The sequence below is a fragment of the Mytilus galloprovincialis genome, chromosome 1 (assembly GCF_965363235.1).
Source record: "Mytilus galloprovincialis chromosome 1, xbMytGall1.hap1.1, whole genome shotgun sequence".
In the NCBI taxonomy this organism is placed as follows: domain Eukaryota; kingdom Metazoa; phylum Mollusca; class Bivalvia; order Mytilida; family Mytilidae; genus Mytilus; species Mytilus galloprovincialis.
In genome coordinates this window covers 40,145,151-40,164,269 of record NC_134838.1, presented here as the reverse complement: position 1 = coordinate 40,164,269, position 19,119 = coordinate 40,145,151, and the positions used below count along the sequence as shown (strand labels likewise).

At 31.6% G+C, this 19,119-nt stretch overlaps 1 protein-coding gene across 3 annotated transcripts in view; it reads left to right on the top strand.

Annotated features, from left to right (window-relative positions):
• The window catches only part of LOC143074271 (tryptophan--tRNA ligase, cytoplasmic-like), a 34,288-nt gene extending 20,354 nt beyond the window's left edge, over window positions 1-13,934 (top strand). For 2 of the 3 annotated variants that reach the window (XM_076249811.1, XM_076249820.1), the window contains exons 2-9: window positions 6,679-6,811; window positions 7,511-7,619; window positions 8,175-8,294; window positions 9,044-9,226; window positions 10,379-10,592; window positions 11,150-11,323; window positions 11,901-12,041; window positions 13,389-13,934. In XM_076249811.1, coding sequence (XP_076105926.1) covers window positions 6,682-6,811; window positions 7,511-7,619; window positions 8,175-8,294; window positions 9,044-9,226; window positions 10,379-10,592; window positions 11,150-11,323; window positions 11,901-12,041; window positions 13,389-13,547 — 1,230 coding nt within the window. In that variant the 5' untranslated portion in view covers window positions 6,679-6,681 and the 3' untranslated portion in view covers window positions 13,548-13,934. Of the gene's footprint in view, window positions 1-1,247; window positions 1,381-6,678; window positions 6,812-7,510; window positions 7,620-8,174; window positions 8,295-9,043; window positions 9,227-10,378; window positions 10,593-11,149; window positions 11,324-11,900; window positions 12,042-13,388 lie in introns of all 3 variants that reach the window. The other variant, XM_076249815.1, reaches the window with a different exon arrangement.
• The last annotated feature ends 5,185 nt before the right edge of the window (window positions 13,935-19,119 follow it).

Below are 19,119 nucleotides of genomic sequence, written 5' to 3'. Positions count from 1 at the left end.
TTCTACTTCAATGGCCAATGTTGCTTGTCGTCGTTATGTCCGTCCAAGAGGTATTGTTTGCCCTACCAATCCACTTCAAAATGTATTTACTTCATCTGCTGTAGACAACATTGTCCACAATACAAGCAGTATCTCGTTAAAAGATTCATTCCATGGTACATGTATATCTTTATTCAAACATATTTCAGAGGATGTTCAAGGCGTTGTTCAAACATTTGACCAATCTGAACCTAGGTTGAAATGCCAGTCAAAAAGAGTGTCTCTTTTACCAGAGAGTTATTCAAATCTTCCACCAGCTGTACTAAGATTCAGCGAACCAGATATCCCATTAGTTGAAGGAGAACTTTCAATTGATATGTCCTCATTCCCAGCTGCATTAAAAGGGGAATTCAAATGGCTGAACAGCTGTGGATAGGTTTTGGCACTGGAAAGAACTTCCTATATATTTCAATTCATGGATTGTGCCTTGCTCTAGGACCATTAAAATTGAAAGTCTTTCCACTGTCCCATTCATTTATCGGTTGTGACACAGTCTCAGCTTTTTCTGGGAAAGGTACAGCTTAGGACAAATGGTCCGTATATGAGGAGTTGTCACAAGCATTTCTGCAGGTTATTGAAAATCCCAATGAAGTGGAAATTTTAAAAGTGTTAAAAGTAATAGAACGATATGTTGTGCTTTTGTATGATCGGTCTAGTACAGCTAATATGGTGAATGAGTTAAGAAAACAGTTATTCACGCAGAAGACAAGAGCAATTGACAATATTCCTCCAACACGAGATGCACTTCTTCATTAAATATACGAAACGTGCAGCTTACCAAGGTAGTGTTATTTGGGGCAATTGTTTAGTTGCAAATTCAAGTATGCCATCACCAGAATTATTTGGTTAGCAAAAACTTGATGGTACTTGGGTACCATTCTGGTCTGTGCTTACTGAAGCTTCAATGTCATGCCAAGAGCTCATCCACTGTGGTCTGGATGTAAGAAAGGATGTCGAGGAGCATGTAAATTCTTGAAAGCAGCACTATTATGCAACTGCTCACCGGACTATAATAGAAACTGATTGTAACTGTGCTTTCTTTTGATTTTCCTACATTTGTATCATATTTTAATTATAATTTTAATCAGTTGTTATGTTAAATAGTTACTTGTGAGGTTTTTTTTATGTTTTATCTCATTTCTAAAAAAGAAATACTCTTTGCACTGATTCAATACTGCATATGTTTTTGTTTTTTTTTTTCATTTCAGGAAAATTGTGAAATTTTCTAAGGTCATTACCTGTAACTGTGAAAAATAAGAACTCGTCAAAGACGCCATTTTGAACTGTATCGGCCAATTTTATTTCATAGTTAATGTCACCTGTTACATTAAATAATAATATGTAAGTGTTAATTTCCATTTTTTTAACGAGAGCATACATTTTAAATGAATAAATTGAATGAAAACTACGGTTCCTTATTTGTGCATTGTTATTAAAAATTCGTATATATAATTACTTTCATTTGTTTCCAACTCTGTCTTGTATTGTTCTGGTCGTACTATTGCAAATATTCAATTTCATGACTGCATCATGTATTTCTATCAGTTTACCATAGTGTTATCACATGGTAAGGTTAGAAATTGATGGTAAACCCTAGTTTTATGTGTTTTAATGTCTTAACTTACCGTTTTGATTTATTGACATAACTGCACGCCCCGATTTTCAATTAACAGTGGTAAGATAATCGTTGTAAAGAATCCTGCTCAAAGTTTTGTGAAAGACGGTTTTAACTTTGAAGTGTTGCGGGAGTTTATCTTCTATGTTGAAGGCACTTGTATATAGTGACCTGAAATACAAGTACTGTTCCATTGAGTTTAGTTATATGTCTTCTGTTTCTGTTCCGGACCCATGTTTTCTGTACTTGGTATGTGTAGTGCATCATGACATAAGACATTGTTACGTGTACCGAGATGAACTTTAGTGCAGGACTGCTTTGTGTATTTTTTACATGGAACTACTGACCAGACTATGACTTTTTGACTCATGACCTATGCACTTTGGGTGTGTCATCATAATACAGTGGGTTCCTTTGTATATTACCCTGACCTAAAAGTATAATTCTAAATTGACCTTGCATCTGAATATGTAGCTTGCAGATGTATTGTCATAAGATGGTGAGTCCTGTGGCACGAGAAACTTCATATTAGCTTGACCTTTGCCCTCATTGTACAACTTGTATATTTTGTTTGAATTATATGGAGAATTGTCTGATTGCACTCATACCACATCTTCTTATATATATAATAGATATATAACATGTATAAGTGCCTATAAATAGCAGCACATGACATACACATCTATGGGAGTGTGGATTAATTAGTACAGAGATTAATTCAATTACACAAATAAAATTATAGATTGCCTAACAATGTAATTTTAACACACTATTTTGTATGTAAATATAAGAATGTTTAAAATATTTACAAAATGATGAATATAAGACCAACTAGTAAATATTTTAAACATTCTTATATTTACATACTAAATAGTGTGTTAAAATTACATTGTTAGGCAATCTATAATAGATATATAGATATATTTGTTAGTTTTGTGTACCACGATGACCCTTTCCTCAAAATCTGCTTTGTGTTTTTTTTTTTGTCATGGAACTCTTGACCAGTCTATATATAAAAAGAAGATGTGGTATGATTGCCAATGAGACAACTATCCACAAAAGACCAAAATGACACAGACATTAACAACTATAGGTCACCGTACGGCCTTCAACAATGAGCAAAGCCCATACCGCATAGTCAGCTATAATAGGCCTTTTTGACTCTTGACCTATGCATATTGGGTGTGCCTCTTGGTATGATTACCTTGACAAAGTCAGGAGTCTCTGGTTTTTGTTAGTCTTGTATGTTTTTAATTGTAAGTTCGGTTTTATGTATAGGAGTTTGAACTAGTACACATTTTGTTTAGGGGCCATCTGAAGTTTGTCGCCGGACGAGGGATTTTCTCACTTTGTTAAAAACCCATTGGTGACCTTCCACTGCTTTTTTCTCTTTTGACATGTTACTGTCTCTGAAGCACATTTCACATTTCCATTCTCAATTTTTGAATTGAAGAATGTTTTGATCAAATAAAAACTAAATCTTTTAATTGCCGTGAAAAATTAGAGAGAACATTCACTGCTTCAGTAGCACCATGTGCTGCCAGTTGTGGTAGATAATTCAAACTGTTTCAATTATTTTACCTTGAATTTCATTTCATGGACATGTAGATATGGATAGTCTGTTTAAGCATCTTGAAAAATCACACAGAAGGTATACGCATATCAATAAACTGAACTCAGTGCGAAGAACCTTTAAAGTACACTTAGACATAGAGCTTAATCTAGTGAAACACTTTTTTATGCTGGTCACTGTCTGTAATCAAACTGCACCGCAATCCTTAAAAAAAATATGCAAGTTAATTCTAATAGAAGTAGAATCCAAAGGAAGTAAATAAACTGTTTACTAAAAAAAAATGTACAATATGTCTATCGGCCACAGATGCCCCTGCTTGTGAAAAAAAACCACAAGTAAACTTCCACATATAGATGCAGGATTCACGAAATTTTGACTGTTTTGTGATCATAAGCATTGTGTATAAGTTTCAAAACATTTGGTTGAGGCAAACTAAAGTTAAATAACAGAAACAACAGATTTAGCATTTTTCCTATCTTAATGCTACGTGTTGATATTTGTATCATTAGTAATCGTACCAACTTCTTATATCTAATAACTCATGAACAGTAACACCACCCAATATCGAACTTGATATATCTGTGTAATGGGGTAATTCAGCACTACGTATAAGGTTTATAACATTTGATTGAGTCAAACTTATTAAAAAGAACGAAAACGAAAAATTCAGCATTTTCTATGTTTTTAAAGGAACATGATAACTTATGAACGGTAAAAGTGACGCTACCACATTTATTTATTTTTATGTGGAAATAAGCATTGTCCCAGGTTAAGGAGATGGTAGAGACCCCACTAACATGTTGAACCCCGCCTTATTCAGTATGCTTGTGCCTGTCGCAAGTCAGGGGCCTATACATTTGTCCGGGGTTTTTTTCTCGATTGATTTTCGTTTTATCGTGTGTTTTTCTATGTTGTGATGTTATAATATTGTTTCATCCCGCTGCAAATGTTTGCACCTGTCCTAAGTCAGGAATCTGATGTACATTAGTTGTCGTTTGTTTATGTAATCTAATGTGTTTCTCGTTTCTCGTTATTTATATAGATTAGACTGTTGGTTTTCCCGTTAGAATGGTTTTACACTAGTAATTTTGGGGCCCTTTATAGCTTGTGGTTCGGTGTGACCCAAGGCTCCGCGTTGGAGGCCGTACCTTGACCTACATGTATATTGCTTTACTTTTATAAATTGTTATTTGGATGGAGAGTTGTCTCATTGGCAATCACCGAATCTTCTATATCTATTTACTCATTGTTGAAGGCCGTATGGTGACATATAGTTGTTAATGTATGTGTCATCTGGTCTCTTGTGGAGAGTTCTTCTTTGGCACTCATGCCACATTAGGTGGAGGGTGGGGATTCCGCTGGCATGTTTAATCCGCCTCATTCTGTTTTTATGTGCCTGTCCCAAGTCAGGAGACTGTAATTCATGAATTTTCGTTTGTTTAAGTGTTACATATTATTTTTTTGTTCATTTTTTGTACACAAATTTGTCCGTTTCTTTTCTCGTTTGAATTGTTTTACATTGTCATTTCGGTGCCTTTTATAGATGACTATGCGGTATGAACTTTGCTCACTGTTGAAGGTCGTAGGATGACTTATAGCTGTTAATTTCTGTGTCATCTAGTCTTTTGTGGAGAGTTCTTATTGGCACTCATGCCACATTTTCTTTTTTATTTTGTGTATAAGTTTTGTAGTATTTTGTTGAGGCAACTAAAATTAAGAGAACGGAACCCTTTTTTTTTGGACGTTCGGGACGAACGGACTAGAGTAACTCTTTATACCCCTTTACTATTGTACAAACACAGAAGTTCTAACTATTGTCCTGGTGCTACTCATCCCACTAGCATCGTCATTAACACACACACAATTTTATTATATAATATTCAATCTAAATTTTGATTTGATTATTTTGGGCCTATAACATGTATAATGATTATAAGCATGCCTTTCACGCTACACAAGTAGTATCAAATTTGACAAATTTATTGTACATAATATATACATTTTTTAAATATTTTATAACTTATTTTTCAACCGTGACAAACAGATCATCACTTTCTTTTTATATGTCTTTTAAAGTCATATGAAACCTCAAATTAAAAAAAAAATATGCATCTGTTTTTTATAACTAAATGGATAGTTTTCATTATAAAACTTTTGTACATATACTTTTTTCTGAGGAAAATTCTTTAATTTGTCCACATTTAGAAGAAGTTTACTTATTTTTAATTGCTTGCTTCCAGGAAGCAATTCGCCGACATATTTTCCGTATGCATAGTGACCTGAGCGTAATCCTCCTCGTAAAGATCCGGTGATCGCAATACGCATGAATCTGTCATTAAAATAAACAATTATCTGATTGTACATGTTAAACACGTGCTCAATACCCATGCTTTTTGTTATTTATTTACTATAAGGTGACAATCGGTAAACTTCGGCTTCAAAACACGGCATTTAATGAGCAGCCATATTTGTTAAATCATAACAGACAGAGAGAAAGAAAAAAATTGACGATTATACGATATATTTGCGTAAATAATGATAAAATCGTGCACAGAGGACTTAGTTTGTGATATATACATGCATTGGTTCGAGAATTGGAAAAACATTATTTTTCACCACTCACTCGTTTCATATGACTTTAACATTCCGTTTTGAACAAAACGATTTGTTACATATACTTCACACGTATTTCTATCAAATCTGACATAATTACAAAGCAGCTATTAAATAAAATTCATTCGAACTTTAAATGTGCAATCAAATATATATGCAAGTTAGTGGTCAACTGGTCAAGTGGCTAGATGCATATATCGTTGGCCAATTGAACGACAGGTCCTAATTTTGTTGTTTTAAAACTTCTAGAAATATTAACGTAAATAAGGGATGAGTAAAGGGAAAAAATGAAAACAGAACGACTGAATTAAATAAAAGGATGTTCGATGTACTGTATACTTCGGTTCATTTTAAAAATCTATACGATGCTTTATTTTTATCTAGTTTCCTTATCAAAAATAATTAAAATGAGAAGATAAATACCTTATAGCTGCCTTTACCGTCGATGCTAAAATGTTTAATGTTATAAAACAATTTTAGCGTTTCTGACCTACTTTACCTTTTTATTCGGAGACTTGCGGTTATCTTCTGTTATGTTCAATTGGAATATTAGAATGATCTAGAATAGAACCCAGATGGAACCAAGAAGTTGGGTTGCCTTAACCAAACAACCCGGATGTTGAACCAGTTACCATGGTTTCGAACCAAAAAACCAAGGTTCAGAACCAGAAAACCCAGATGGAACCAAGGTTTAGAACCAGAGTGCCCGGATATAACCTAATTGCATTCGGAATTTTCATGACTTTTTATACCTTCAACGTATTTTCCTAATCATTTATTTATTTAGTATATTTATATATTTAATTTTTTTATTAATAGAAGTATTGATCAATTGCAGTAGATGGCATCAAATGCTGAAAAGGAGTCTGAGGACGTTAAAAGGTCAACAAATGAAGACGATGAAGACATTGTTGATCCGTGGACTGTTGTTAGTTCTTCTGAAAAAGGAGTAGACTATAGTAAACTTATCAGTAGGTATAATCTGGATCCATTGTAAATATTATACAAAATGATAGCGAATTGCTCGATTTTCGCTTTTTTAAATCGCATCTACTGTAAAATCTTTTGGTTCTCAATGCCCTACGAATTCGTACTTTATTTGGCCTTTTAAACATTTGTAGTAGATTATCAATCATGTGTCTGTTGCAGACGAAATGCGCGTTTGACGTTTAAAATGTATGCCTGGTATATATTATGACTTTATTTACAACCACTGGTTCGATGTTACTGATGGTGGTGATTTCAATCCGAGGTTATCTACAATCCAGTACATTCTGTATTGATATGTATTAGCATTGATATGGCCATTATTATAAATTTAACGTTTACAAACGTACAACATTTTCGAAATACTAAGAATGGTCTACCCAAGAAATCGATTACCGAAGCCGTATTAAACAAAATCGTTCAGACTTTTGGGTTCTCAGTGCTCTTTAACTTCGTAAATCATTTGTAGTTTTTTTTTTTTATTCTAGCGTCACTAATGTGTCTTGCTGTAAACGGAAAGAGTAACTAGGGAATTAAATTTTCACCAGGTATATATGATGAGTTTATGCCTGCCGATGAAATCATCAGCCTAATCGTCATCACTGGTGTGTTGACATGAATTATAATAAATTTGATCATATTTATTCTACAAACTAAATATATATAAACAATATCTTTCACAGAAAGGTTTGGAAGTACTGAAATAGATAAAGAGTTGATAGACAGGATGGTCAAGCTAACAGGAAAACCGCCTCATCACTTCCTGCGAAGGAGTATCTTCTTCTCTCACAGGTTCTGTATCAAATAATACCTTTTTTGGTAAAAGCACTACTGCCATTACATGCAGACAATATTTAATAGACCTGTAATAAATTAAGCCAGGTAACTTTCAAGGAAAGAAATGTTCGTGCTTATGAAACAAAACTAGATTTGAAATGCACATTGATTAAATTAACTAAACAATGGTAGCTAACTCTATTATGATTTTACTGTCTGATAGACATTGAAAGGCGTTTAAATTAATGTTATGGGTCTCAATCCTTAATTGTGTAAGGACGAATGGAGGTTGGTTCAAATATTATTATTCTATTTACTTATTTTTAATATTCCTCATATTTTGTTTATGCCAGTTATGGAATTATTAGACATGTGATGTTAGTAAGAACTATACCGTAATGTGTTTCAACATTTGTTGTTAGAATGTTCCATATGGCCGCTGTGACCATGGAAACTGCAAAAATGTAAAAATAACCTTTTGGATTTTGGTCCCTTTTTTAGCATAAAATAGTAATACCTTGTTGTGTCTTATATTATAAATATTTTAATACTTATCCTCTTTTTTAACAGAGATATGCATCAGATACTTGACCTTGTTGAAAAGAAGACAGGATTTTATTTGTACACAGGGAGAGGACCATCTTCAGAATCTATGCACCTAGGTCACTTGATTCCGTTCATATTCACAAAGTAAATTGGGGTTGTATTTTTTGTGGGTTTTTTTTGGTGTTTTTTTTTCTTTAGTTGGTGTTTTTTTTTTCTTCATTTCAATGCAATGTATTATTTGATTGTTTTCCTTCAAACATTGGAATATTAAAGTTTCTTTTTAAACGAAATGTTTTATAAAATTCAATACTCAATTCACAAACCCATTAAAAAATAGTTGAAAGCTAGGTATGTATAATTACGTGGAGATTTTTAATGAACACAACACGACTTAAAAAATCATATTATTCAAACGCTTTGACAAACAATAATTCATTAATTTATCAGACACTTCTTACCTGAATATGTTTCAATCTTATATATTTCGGACAGTTCAAACATTTTCAAATAATGTTACCTATACGGTAGAGAGTGCAAAAATGTGTACTGTGTACATAGACCTTTATTTGTTTATTAACGCAATTAATAACCAAATCACAGATTTTTATATGAACTTTGTTGGATTATGTTATAACTGCATATTTAACTGTAATCTTAGCGTCAAGGCATAGTGTTTGCCCATACATTAAATAAGTATATATTAGTTAGCAAATGCATGGTTTACAAGACAGATTTGTCAATTATCTAATGTTTCATTTAATAAAACTATGTTTTATACATTAATGTACATTTTGTATATCACTAACTATATTTTTTTTAATATTTTTTTTATAATTAAAATACTAAAATTCAAAATACACGGTTTCTGATTCCTTTCCTGATTATTGTTACAGATGGCTTCAAGACACCTTCGATGTTCCTCTTGTGATCCAAATGACCGATGATGAGAAGTTTCTATGGAAAGATCTGACCATTGAAGAGACAAACAAACTTGCTCATGAGAATGCAAAAGACATCATTGCTTGTGGCTTTGACAAGGACAAGACATTTATCTTCAGCGATGTAGAATATATTTCGTAATCGTCTTTAACTTTTTTTATTTATACAAACGCAAATTTGTAGCATTCGACAGAACACGTGTTTGATAATTCTAAAAAATGAAAATTGTGTGAAATCCATATTTATATATATCATAGTTTGTTGATATAGCACTACATCTGCCATTTGTCTGTGTCAAATTATAATAATTTGAATTGAATGTAAACACGTCTTCTGATTTGCTAAAGGTTTCTTTTATATTGGCTCATAGACATAAGTTTGTTATGTGAATGTGAGGTCATCAATAGTTATGATTTATGAATAAAATTTAATTCAATTATAGGGAATGACTCAAATGGTGTTTTTTCTGCCTATTCGATATTATCTCAATGATAAGGTGCACACTTTTAAATAACACACGAAGCGGATTATTCAGTATTCACAACATTTTTAAATTTATTTTTCCATAGACAGAAGAAATATTACAGCCATTCCTCGAATGAAAGATATATAAATTACTTATGCTAAAACATTTATTAGTTGTTGTCTTTTTAGTATGATCCGTCTTGAAGACTTCCATCTTACTCTGAGATGAAGAATAGCTCTTAAATATGCATTGTTTTTAAGCTTTGAATTTTTCAAAAACTTAGGGATTGTGTCTCTTCTACATTATCTACACAGAGTTTTATGAAAGCACTGATTTTTTTCAATTTTTTTTTTTTCAATTTGAGTGCTTGAACTTCGTTTTCTCTTCAATACATTTTGTATGAATTGCATTTTTATATGTATGGTATATCATTTGTTTTTTTTTTTTTTTTGTTGTTGTTTTTCAAATCCACTCACAGTCGCTCTAACTCATTTAATTTCGATGTCCACAATCATATAAATATATTAATATAGGATGTGTGTGACAACCCATAAGATCTCACATTATCCGGACTATGTATTTAGTCGATATAAAGGTAACAGAAGTATACTGCTGTTCGAAAAAAAAATGCGATTTCATACAAGGTTTAGCAATGAAATAAGGAATTTTAATGGGGGGAATTATAATTAAATAGGGGTATTTAGATAAACGTCATTGAAAAATAAGTCTAAGAACAACTTATGCTTCACTTGAAATTCATATTATGCTTACATTATATAAACTGAAATTTGAAATCAATCTGGAATCTTTGTTGTTGTTGTAGAGAAAGTACAGAATTTTATAAAATGATGTGTAAAATACAGAAACTCGTCACGTTCAATCAGGTGAAGGGAATCTTTGGATTTACAGATAGTGACAGCATTGGGAAAATTAGTTTTCCTGCCATTCAAGCCACACCAAGTTTCAGTTCAGCGTTTCCTCAGATCTTCAATGGAAAGAAAGACGTACCTTGTCTTATTCCGTGTGCAATTGATCAGGTATTATTTTTTATGTAATGCATTATTAGTCTATTTCCTTAAATGTGGTATATAACTTGTTGTTAGATATTGACTTTTCAGTTTAAAACAAATGTAAATATTTATATTCCGTTGGTAAGCAAATTCCTCCAGAAAATGGAGAACCTATTTGTAAGTGCATACGCAGTAATTAAATGTTGATTTTCTTTTACTTATTATTATTTTTAACATTCGTGATTTATCTATTCATATTATAGTTGTTAAATTATAAGAATATTTTTTTAAATCGTTTTAACATTTGACAAATGATTTTGTTTTAAGGTTTATCATATGTCGTTATTTTCAAATCTGCATTATAAAATTTTATAAATCTTATATAGAAGACATTGGAGAAAAATAAATTATCCATAACTTATTTCATTAAAAGTACATACAATCGGAAATGTCTGTAAGCATGTACAAATGTATAGCGTGGATTGCAAATCTTCAATATGTCTACACATGAAAACGCTGTCAGAAATTTCATAATTAAGGTAATTACACGACATTATTACATTAGTTTATACATTATATCATAGGATCCATATTTCCGCATGACACGTGATGTGGCACCAAGGCTGGGACTTCTCAAACCAGCATTGCTTCATTCAACTTTCTTCCCTGCATTACAAGGAGCCCATGGTAAAATGAGCGCAAGTGATCCAAATTCGTCTATATTTCTAACAGATTCGGATGAACAAATAAAAGCAAAGGTAAAATAGTAATTCCTTAAAATCAACAGCAATAGATTGGTTCTTATTTGTAAAAATCGTTTTTATACTTTAAAAATAAATTGTATACATGCTCATACCAATTATACTTTATAGATATTCTAACCAGATATATGTGATCGTTTGCTCAATTTGATATAAAATGTAAAATTTACCAAAGATTTAAAAAAAAAAAATCGAGAGCATTAAGGGGTTAACTTTGATAAATAAAAAAAATATATAATCATTATTACGTTAAATAATTACGTTTTAATGTTTTACAGAATACTTATTTATTCATCTATGTATGGTTGACTACTCGAGGAAGTGCAGTTTTGACACGATTTAAACATTTGCAATTTAGTAGTTTAAAAATTTTCCTATTGTGCTTAAAATGAGGAAAATATCTTCCTTCGTTATGTTTATTGTTTATCCAAATTATGTTTTATCTAATTTTTTTTTATAGCTAACGAAGAATATATGATGAGAATGGATTATAAAATTAACAGTTTATACTACTACATATGTAATGCTTTAATAAATTTGTTTTTTTGTCATTTTTTTTTCTTTTTATTCAAAGATCAACAAATATGCTTTTTCTGGAGGAAAAACAACCGAAGAGGAGCATAGACAGCATGGCGGCGACTGCGACACTGATGTGTCTTACCAATATTTGACATTCTTTATGGAAGATGATGATAAATTGGCAGATATCAAATCGGTAAAAAAAATAACAGAATTTACTACCGTTAAATTTTAGTACAAGGTGGTTGCCATTTAACTATACTTTAAGCAATAGTTTTTGTCCTTTCTGATTTATAAGCGGTTCGTTTTTTAAGAAGTGTTTGATTTTCAAATATTTTTGCCCCGATCTTCACCGAAGAGAATGTTATTGTCGGAATGAGTGTATGGTGCAATAACAGTTGTACCGTAATTGTTATTGATGACAGTTTCAAATATCATTCGAATGAACATTGTCAAAATAAGCAAAGTTAAGGTTTTTTGCATTTGAAATATATATACAATGAACATTCTTAATTTTCAAGGTTTACATTTTCAATCCTACTTTGAATATATGTCTCATGTCATGTACACATAAGCGTCATAGTACAAATTAACATCCAACTGGAGAAGAATCTTGTCCAATAATCTCTTCATAGTATGTAAATATTACGGAGTTCATTTATACCTAGCGTAGATATTATGTTATTTTTATAACAACCTATGTATTGTTATTGTCAATCAATACAGACCCTTTATTGACCTCTTTTTGATCTCTTTTGATTTTATGAAGCATATTGGTTATAATCAAACATCTTTTTATTATGTGTAATAACACAAGTCTGAAACATCGATATTGATTTTACGATTTAAGATACCCGTTTAGTGACAGGTTCTGTATGTCCTCTATTCAGAAGTTGAGAATGTTGAAGTTTTGACAAAAGGAGGCAGACTTTACAAGACAAAGTCGTACTTAGATTTTCTTTTCCCATGTAAAAAACCTCAGCCGTATTTGGCACAACTTTTTGGGAATTTTAGGTCATCAATGCTCATCCATTTTGTATTTGTTTAGCTTTCTAACTATTTTGATCTGAGCGTCACTGATGAGTGTTATGTAGACGAAACGCGACCCTGGCGTATTAAATTAAACGCCTTGTACCTTTGATAACTAGTAGGACGTTTTTGCTTTCCGTGGAGGACTTTTGGCTTCTTCCAATTTCTTCATTACTTTTCTACTGCAACTAGTTGTGTTTATCTCTTAAATAAAGTAACACAGCTACATTTTATGCAATACCAATTTCATCATGGATCCTTTTTTTCTACAATTTGAATAGCTATCAATGTATTGATTTGCAGTATAAAAACAATATTATGTCAATGTCAAAAAAATATAAACTTTTTTGTATGAGGCTGTGAAACTGGAGAAGGGCTCGGTTCTGGCATTGACCTAATATTGTATATTTATTGAACAAATTTGATTTGTCATCTATGCTAACAATTTATTGGTTACATAAGATTTAAAAGTCAATTTGTACCAATTATATATTTTATTTCTATTTTCTTTCAGAGGTATTCAAGTGGTAAGATGTTAACAGGAGAGTTGAAACAGGAATTAATTACCGTTCTGCAAAAGCTTGTTGGGGAGCACAGGAAGAGACGAGCAGACGTCACTGATACCTTAGTGAATGAATACATGAAATCAAGGAAATTGAAATTTGACTATTAAACATATATTTAATGATCAATTTTCATCAAATTAACAGAACTCTTGTTTTAACAGAACACTGGTTAATATGATTATTGTATATTGTTATTAAAATAAAAAGACATTTGTTTAGACCACAGCCAAAATTAATCAATCTACATTTAATACATTGAAACGGTGAGATGAATGTTGTATTATATTTAAATATACCATATTTGAATTTACATCGGTATAGTAAAATGTTGTTCTGGTTGTCTCTCTTTTCTAATATTTGACTTTTTTCTGGTATAGATTAAGATTTTAATAAACTGCTTTCATAATTATTTCCTCTGAACTTTATATGCTAAACAATAATTGAATGCAGTATATGATGTATATGTAATCTATATAATTAAATCATTTTTCTTAGTTAATTTATTTCTCATAGTATGCAATTATTAAATTTGTTTGTTAAGAACAGCTGTTTACTCCGTATGAGGTACATATTACTTGTACTTTACATCGGATAACTATGTTGGTACAAACGGAAACAATTCCTTTTATCCGATAACACAATCTACCCAGATTTTTTTATTTAATTGATATGATCGGACAATATAAGTTAAACATTAGAACCTTGCATAATTAAGATATCTGGTAAGATTTTCCGATTGGAACTCATATGATTGTCACTATTTTTCTATCTATGTTTGTTGTTTGTTACTTGATGGTTACTTTTTTCACTAAAATCTTTATACTGCAATCATATTTAGATGATGTAAAAATGTATGTATTGATCTTCAAATATATCCGATATTGAAAAAGATAGAAAAAGATAAGCATTGTAGGGAAATGAATGTAACATCCTAACTTGCAAACGTAGTTAGGTCAGGGCGTAGACAGAGTAGGCATCGTGTACCTCAAGTATACACACACGATCCATCACTGATTCCTAAAACATATCCGGAAGTTAATGTTAAATTCCGGAGCATAACATAATCAGTAGTGGTATCAATACTAAGCCTACGACATTGTAGATTTCAGATTCAGATACCCTGGTACCTTTGATAACTCTTTAGGCGTTTCTCTTTTCTTTAATTCCTTACTAATGGAATTTCAACTCAGCAGCCTTATTACAGATTGCCGACATTTTTTTTTAGTGTTGATATATTACTTTCAGTTATCTTTGTTCAGCAATTGCATTGTTTAAAACTAGTGGTCACTTTCATGTTGCAGTACAGTGACGACAGTTGTCAATTTCTGACCCATATAATGTGTCTGTGCATTTTTGATATACATTTTATATGAATTTAAAAAAAAAAGGATGAACCACAGTACCTCAACTGATACCTTACGTTTGTAGATGTTGAACATCACGCAAACACTACTTCAGCGACGAAACGACTGAAATCAATCTACAAAAGTTTTACAATAACGCTCATAAATTGGTTGACCGAAAAGATATGTCTGTGAGCCAATTCATTAGAGACCTGTTTTCGGAGTGAAATTTGCATGCCGGAAGATACATCCTGTCTTTGCGACTAGCCTGTTCCTGTGGGAGTTTCCTTACGGTTTTTTTTTAACGTAATTTGTTATTGTAATAGGTTTATGATATATGAACTTCGAACTGTTGCCTTACTATACTAGTATATTATCAAAAGAACTATCATTCTATCAGCTGCAATACCAACCACGCATTATTATACTTTCCAATCGTATGATATCGTTACAAGTATTTAATATATTTAAAGAAGGTAGCGTTGATATATGCAAATGTTAATTCTCTTTTATTGGTTTCCTCATAAAGCACAGCAATGAAGGATTGAACTAAAGTAAATCAGAAAACTTGTATAAACTAATTAAGCAGAAATCTGTTTCTTGTTATACAATTATAATTAGAATTTGTTATTGATTGATAAATTTTGTTTTGATTCTATACAAATGCTGGGCTTTATTTTGTATCTTTTGGTGGCAGAATCAACACTTAGTTCCTAGACTTATTATTGTCAGTATATTTTTAATAACAATTTAAAAAATTGACCGAGATATTCCTTTAAAAATAATTAATATATGACGGTGACCACAAAACTTAAATCAGTACTAGTAGTTATAGTTTAAATATATTTAATTATAGTGGATTGGGAAACAATTTTTTCAACTTATCTTAATCCCTTTCCACTTTGCGGGTGCGAGTGCTGCCTTGTAGCGGCATTAGCCTGCTCTTTTTCGAAATCTACAAGGGTGTCTTTAACGTGCAAGAGATATGGCTCTCTCTTAACACGGGTCAGCCATTTATCGTCTCCTTCCGACGGACTATCATCGTTTCCTCAAGACCATACTCGCAAATGGTGTCAAGGGAGCGCCGAAAATTCAGTCCCTGAAATTTTTATCCCAAACGGGAATCGAACAAGGAACCTTTTTGTTAGTACTAGTAGTCTTGGTACCATACATAACGCGTAAGCAGCAACCTACTGCCAAGACAACTAAAATAGAAAACGAAAACCCTTAAATATCGTATCAACTTGAAGATATGTACTACATATGCAGGCAATGTCTGCCTGATGCTGCTTTGAAATTGAATCTCTTAAGTCGTAAAGTTTTTGATTTGTACTGCCTTCTAGCAGGTTCTAGATGTAAGTCAATATATAAAGCAGGATTAACTGTATTAACTTTTTTTTAAGTTCAATATGTGAATACTTTCAACATATTCAAATATTTTTACCTGTTCAGTGAGAGGAATACGTAGATGTATGCAATGAAACGTGAATTTGAAGGATAAGCAATATTAAAAGTTCAACAATAAGATAATATTGATACTAAAAGATCTTCGAACAAAAAGGGAATGCGAGATTTCTGAGCCCGAAAGCGAGTTGATTTTAAAAGCCTTTTTTGTAAGGAGGTCTATCAATGTCAATATAAACTTAATCATTGAACTTACACTGACACCAAAAACATGAGAAATGCAAAACATTTGCAGAAGCCTATTTTTTCTTGAATTGAACGATTCAAAATATCCAAGTGATAGTTAAACAGTACCAAGACTGATATATACAATAAACTGGCATTACACCATTTAAATATTTTATAATTATAATTATTTTAGCATTAAAATACAAGCAAATGATAGTTTTACAAAATTAGGGGGGTATATTTTTGAATTGAATCGAACAGGTTTGTCGCTAAAAGCAGCAGTACTTTACTGCTGTTTAAAAGAAATAAATAGATTAAGAGAAAACAAATCTGGGTTACAAACTAAATCTGAGGGAAACACATCAACTATGAGAGGAAAATAACGAAACAACAGAAACACTGAACTGCAACAAAAACAAACGCCAACATACATAAAAACGTACTTTGTTATAACAACTGTCATATTCATCACTTAGTACAGGACATTTTTAGAAAATATGGTGAGTTGAACCTGGTTTAATGCAAGCCAAACCTCCCACTTATATGGTAATTTTAAAAAATACCACTAAAATTACAAAAAAATGATAGCTACTTTTTGTCATTCTAGAAACGCTCCTGTATGGAGTCAGTCTATAGCGTATAAAGACATGAAAACAAACTTTGATTGTATCTTAGGTCTTATCAAACTAATAAATTTTAATCCAATAAACAAAAATCTGACATATTGATGATGTCACATTCGGAGAATCAGATAGAGTTTTTTTTTTTACAAAATGATTGTCGTTCTTTTTAATACAACAATGCTGTACTTATGCTTTCAATGTGTCAACAATAACAAATAAGGAGATTTGTTATAATTTTTAATGTAACAACTGTAAATAAAAGACAAAATCCTGACGATAAGAACAATGAGTTGTCATCGTACTACTTATAACTCTATGTTTGGTTGCTGTTAAAACAAAAAAGTTAATTATTTAGGAAAGAAGTTTCGTGAAGAAACTGGCAGGTTCATAAATATTACGTTGATCAATGGTTTTTTTTTTTTTATATAAATAGTGTATATTGGGTATTAAACATTTTCTAATCATTTGTTTGTAGGAATGAAATAAAAGATGACATTCAGGTTGAAGAAACTATTATTCCGATAGTTACTACATTACAAGTGGGAGTCTTAGCTACAGTTAGCTATAAAATCAGGAAAGTTCCAAGTCACGAATATGACAATTGTGTTTCACTCGTTCCTTTAGTTTATAACGTTTGACTTTGTCTGTTTTGTATTTGGTTTGGATTCGGTATTTTTTCACTCTTTTTGCTTTATCGTGATCTAAATTGTCTTTTCTTTTCTTCCAACCCCTTTCGGTCATACAATGAAAATGTCTCTACTTCTGCACTATACAACTGTTTATACATGTTCATTGTACTGTATACAAAATTCACCCCAAAGAAGCTTATTAATAAAACTTTTGTTAACTTAAGTTTGCTTTTTACCTTAACTGAGGCATAAGAAAAAGAAAAACATATGTCTTAATTCTCTATATAAATGAATACAAGAACTTTAAAACCACAGAGCAATCGTCTAACCCGAACTTGCGAATCCTAAAGTCAAAGAACAACCCTTCTGTTATTTTTTTTTTAAGTCTTAGATTGACCTTTTACAAATAAAAGTTAACACAACCCGCCATAATTTCAAGTCGGTCTTTAGAACCGTTTCCAGCAAAATCCTTTATAAGATGTAGAAAAAACTTCGTCTGCACATCGAAGACACAGGGTTTGGGAAACAACAGAAACAATAGTGTGTTGATATCGTCACTTAGGCGAAATTGGAACCAGTCTTTGCAAATCCTAAACAATATTCTAAGAAACGCCGCTAAGGAAATAATTTAATTAATCTGTTTTTATGGGAATTCACAAGCTTTGAGCTCTATTAGAAAAGGTTATAATTTTGAACCATAACACTGACAAATATCATCAGGAAGCAATCCCGAAAAATAAACCCGTTTGTAAAATAAATGTGTAATTAAGGTGGCAATTAATAATGTAACGTGGTCCATAACTTATAGACTGTGGTGAATATCGACGTTTTTGGAAAAAGTCAGTGTGTAGCATATTCTTTTATTTTATTTCCCCCCTGAACAGTAGGATATTAATGTATGGTTTCCGTGAATATACTTTATAACTTCTTGTTCTTCTTCTAAATTGATTCGAAAATGTTATAGTTGAATTAACTTTATGTGGGATTTATGAATTATTGCATGATCTAGCTGTTTTTCATTAACACAAGTGAATTCTTTCTATATAAAAATGACACTTTTATGATTGAAACAGTCGACATTTCAGAGTTTTATTTTCAAGACATCATTGAAATAGAATTAAGATATCATTAGAAGGTTAAAACATTATTATTTAATGTCAGAGATACTTATGCCCCACCAGCACGAACAAGACAATATCAAGGCTTTCAGCATGGAATTTTATTATGAAATAAACATGAAATAAAATGAAACAGAAAAGGAGTGGGATAAGATATCAAACAGGAACGAGTTGTAACTGCCACTAAACTGTATTTGGAACCAAAGGCTATCCATCATTTACAGTAGAAACTGAGTTCACTTGTGAATTGTAAAAATAAAAAGTGTACATTGATTTGTTTCAACAAAAACTGATTAATACAACAAAACCCCATAAACATCCTTACATCAGTAGC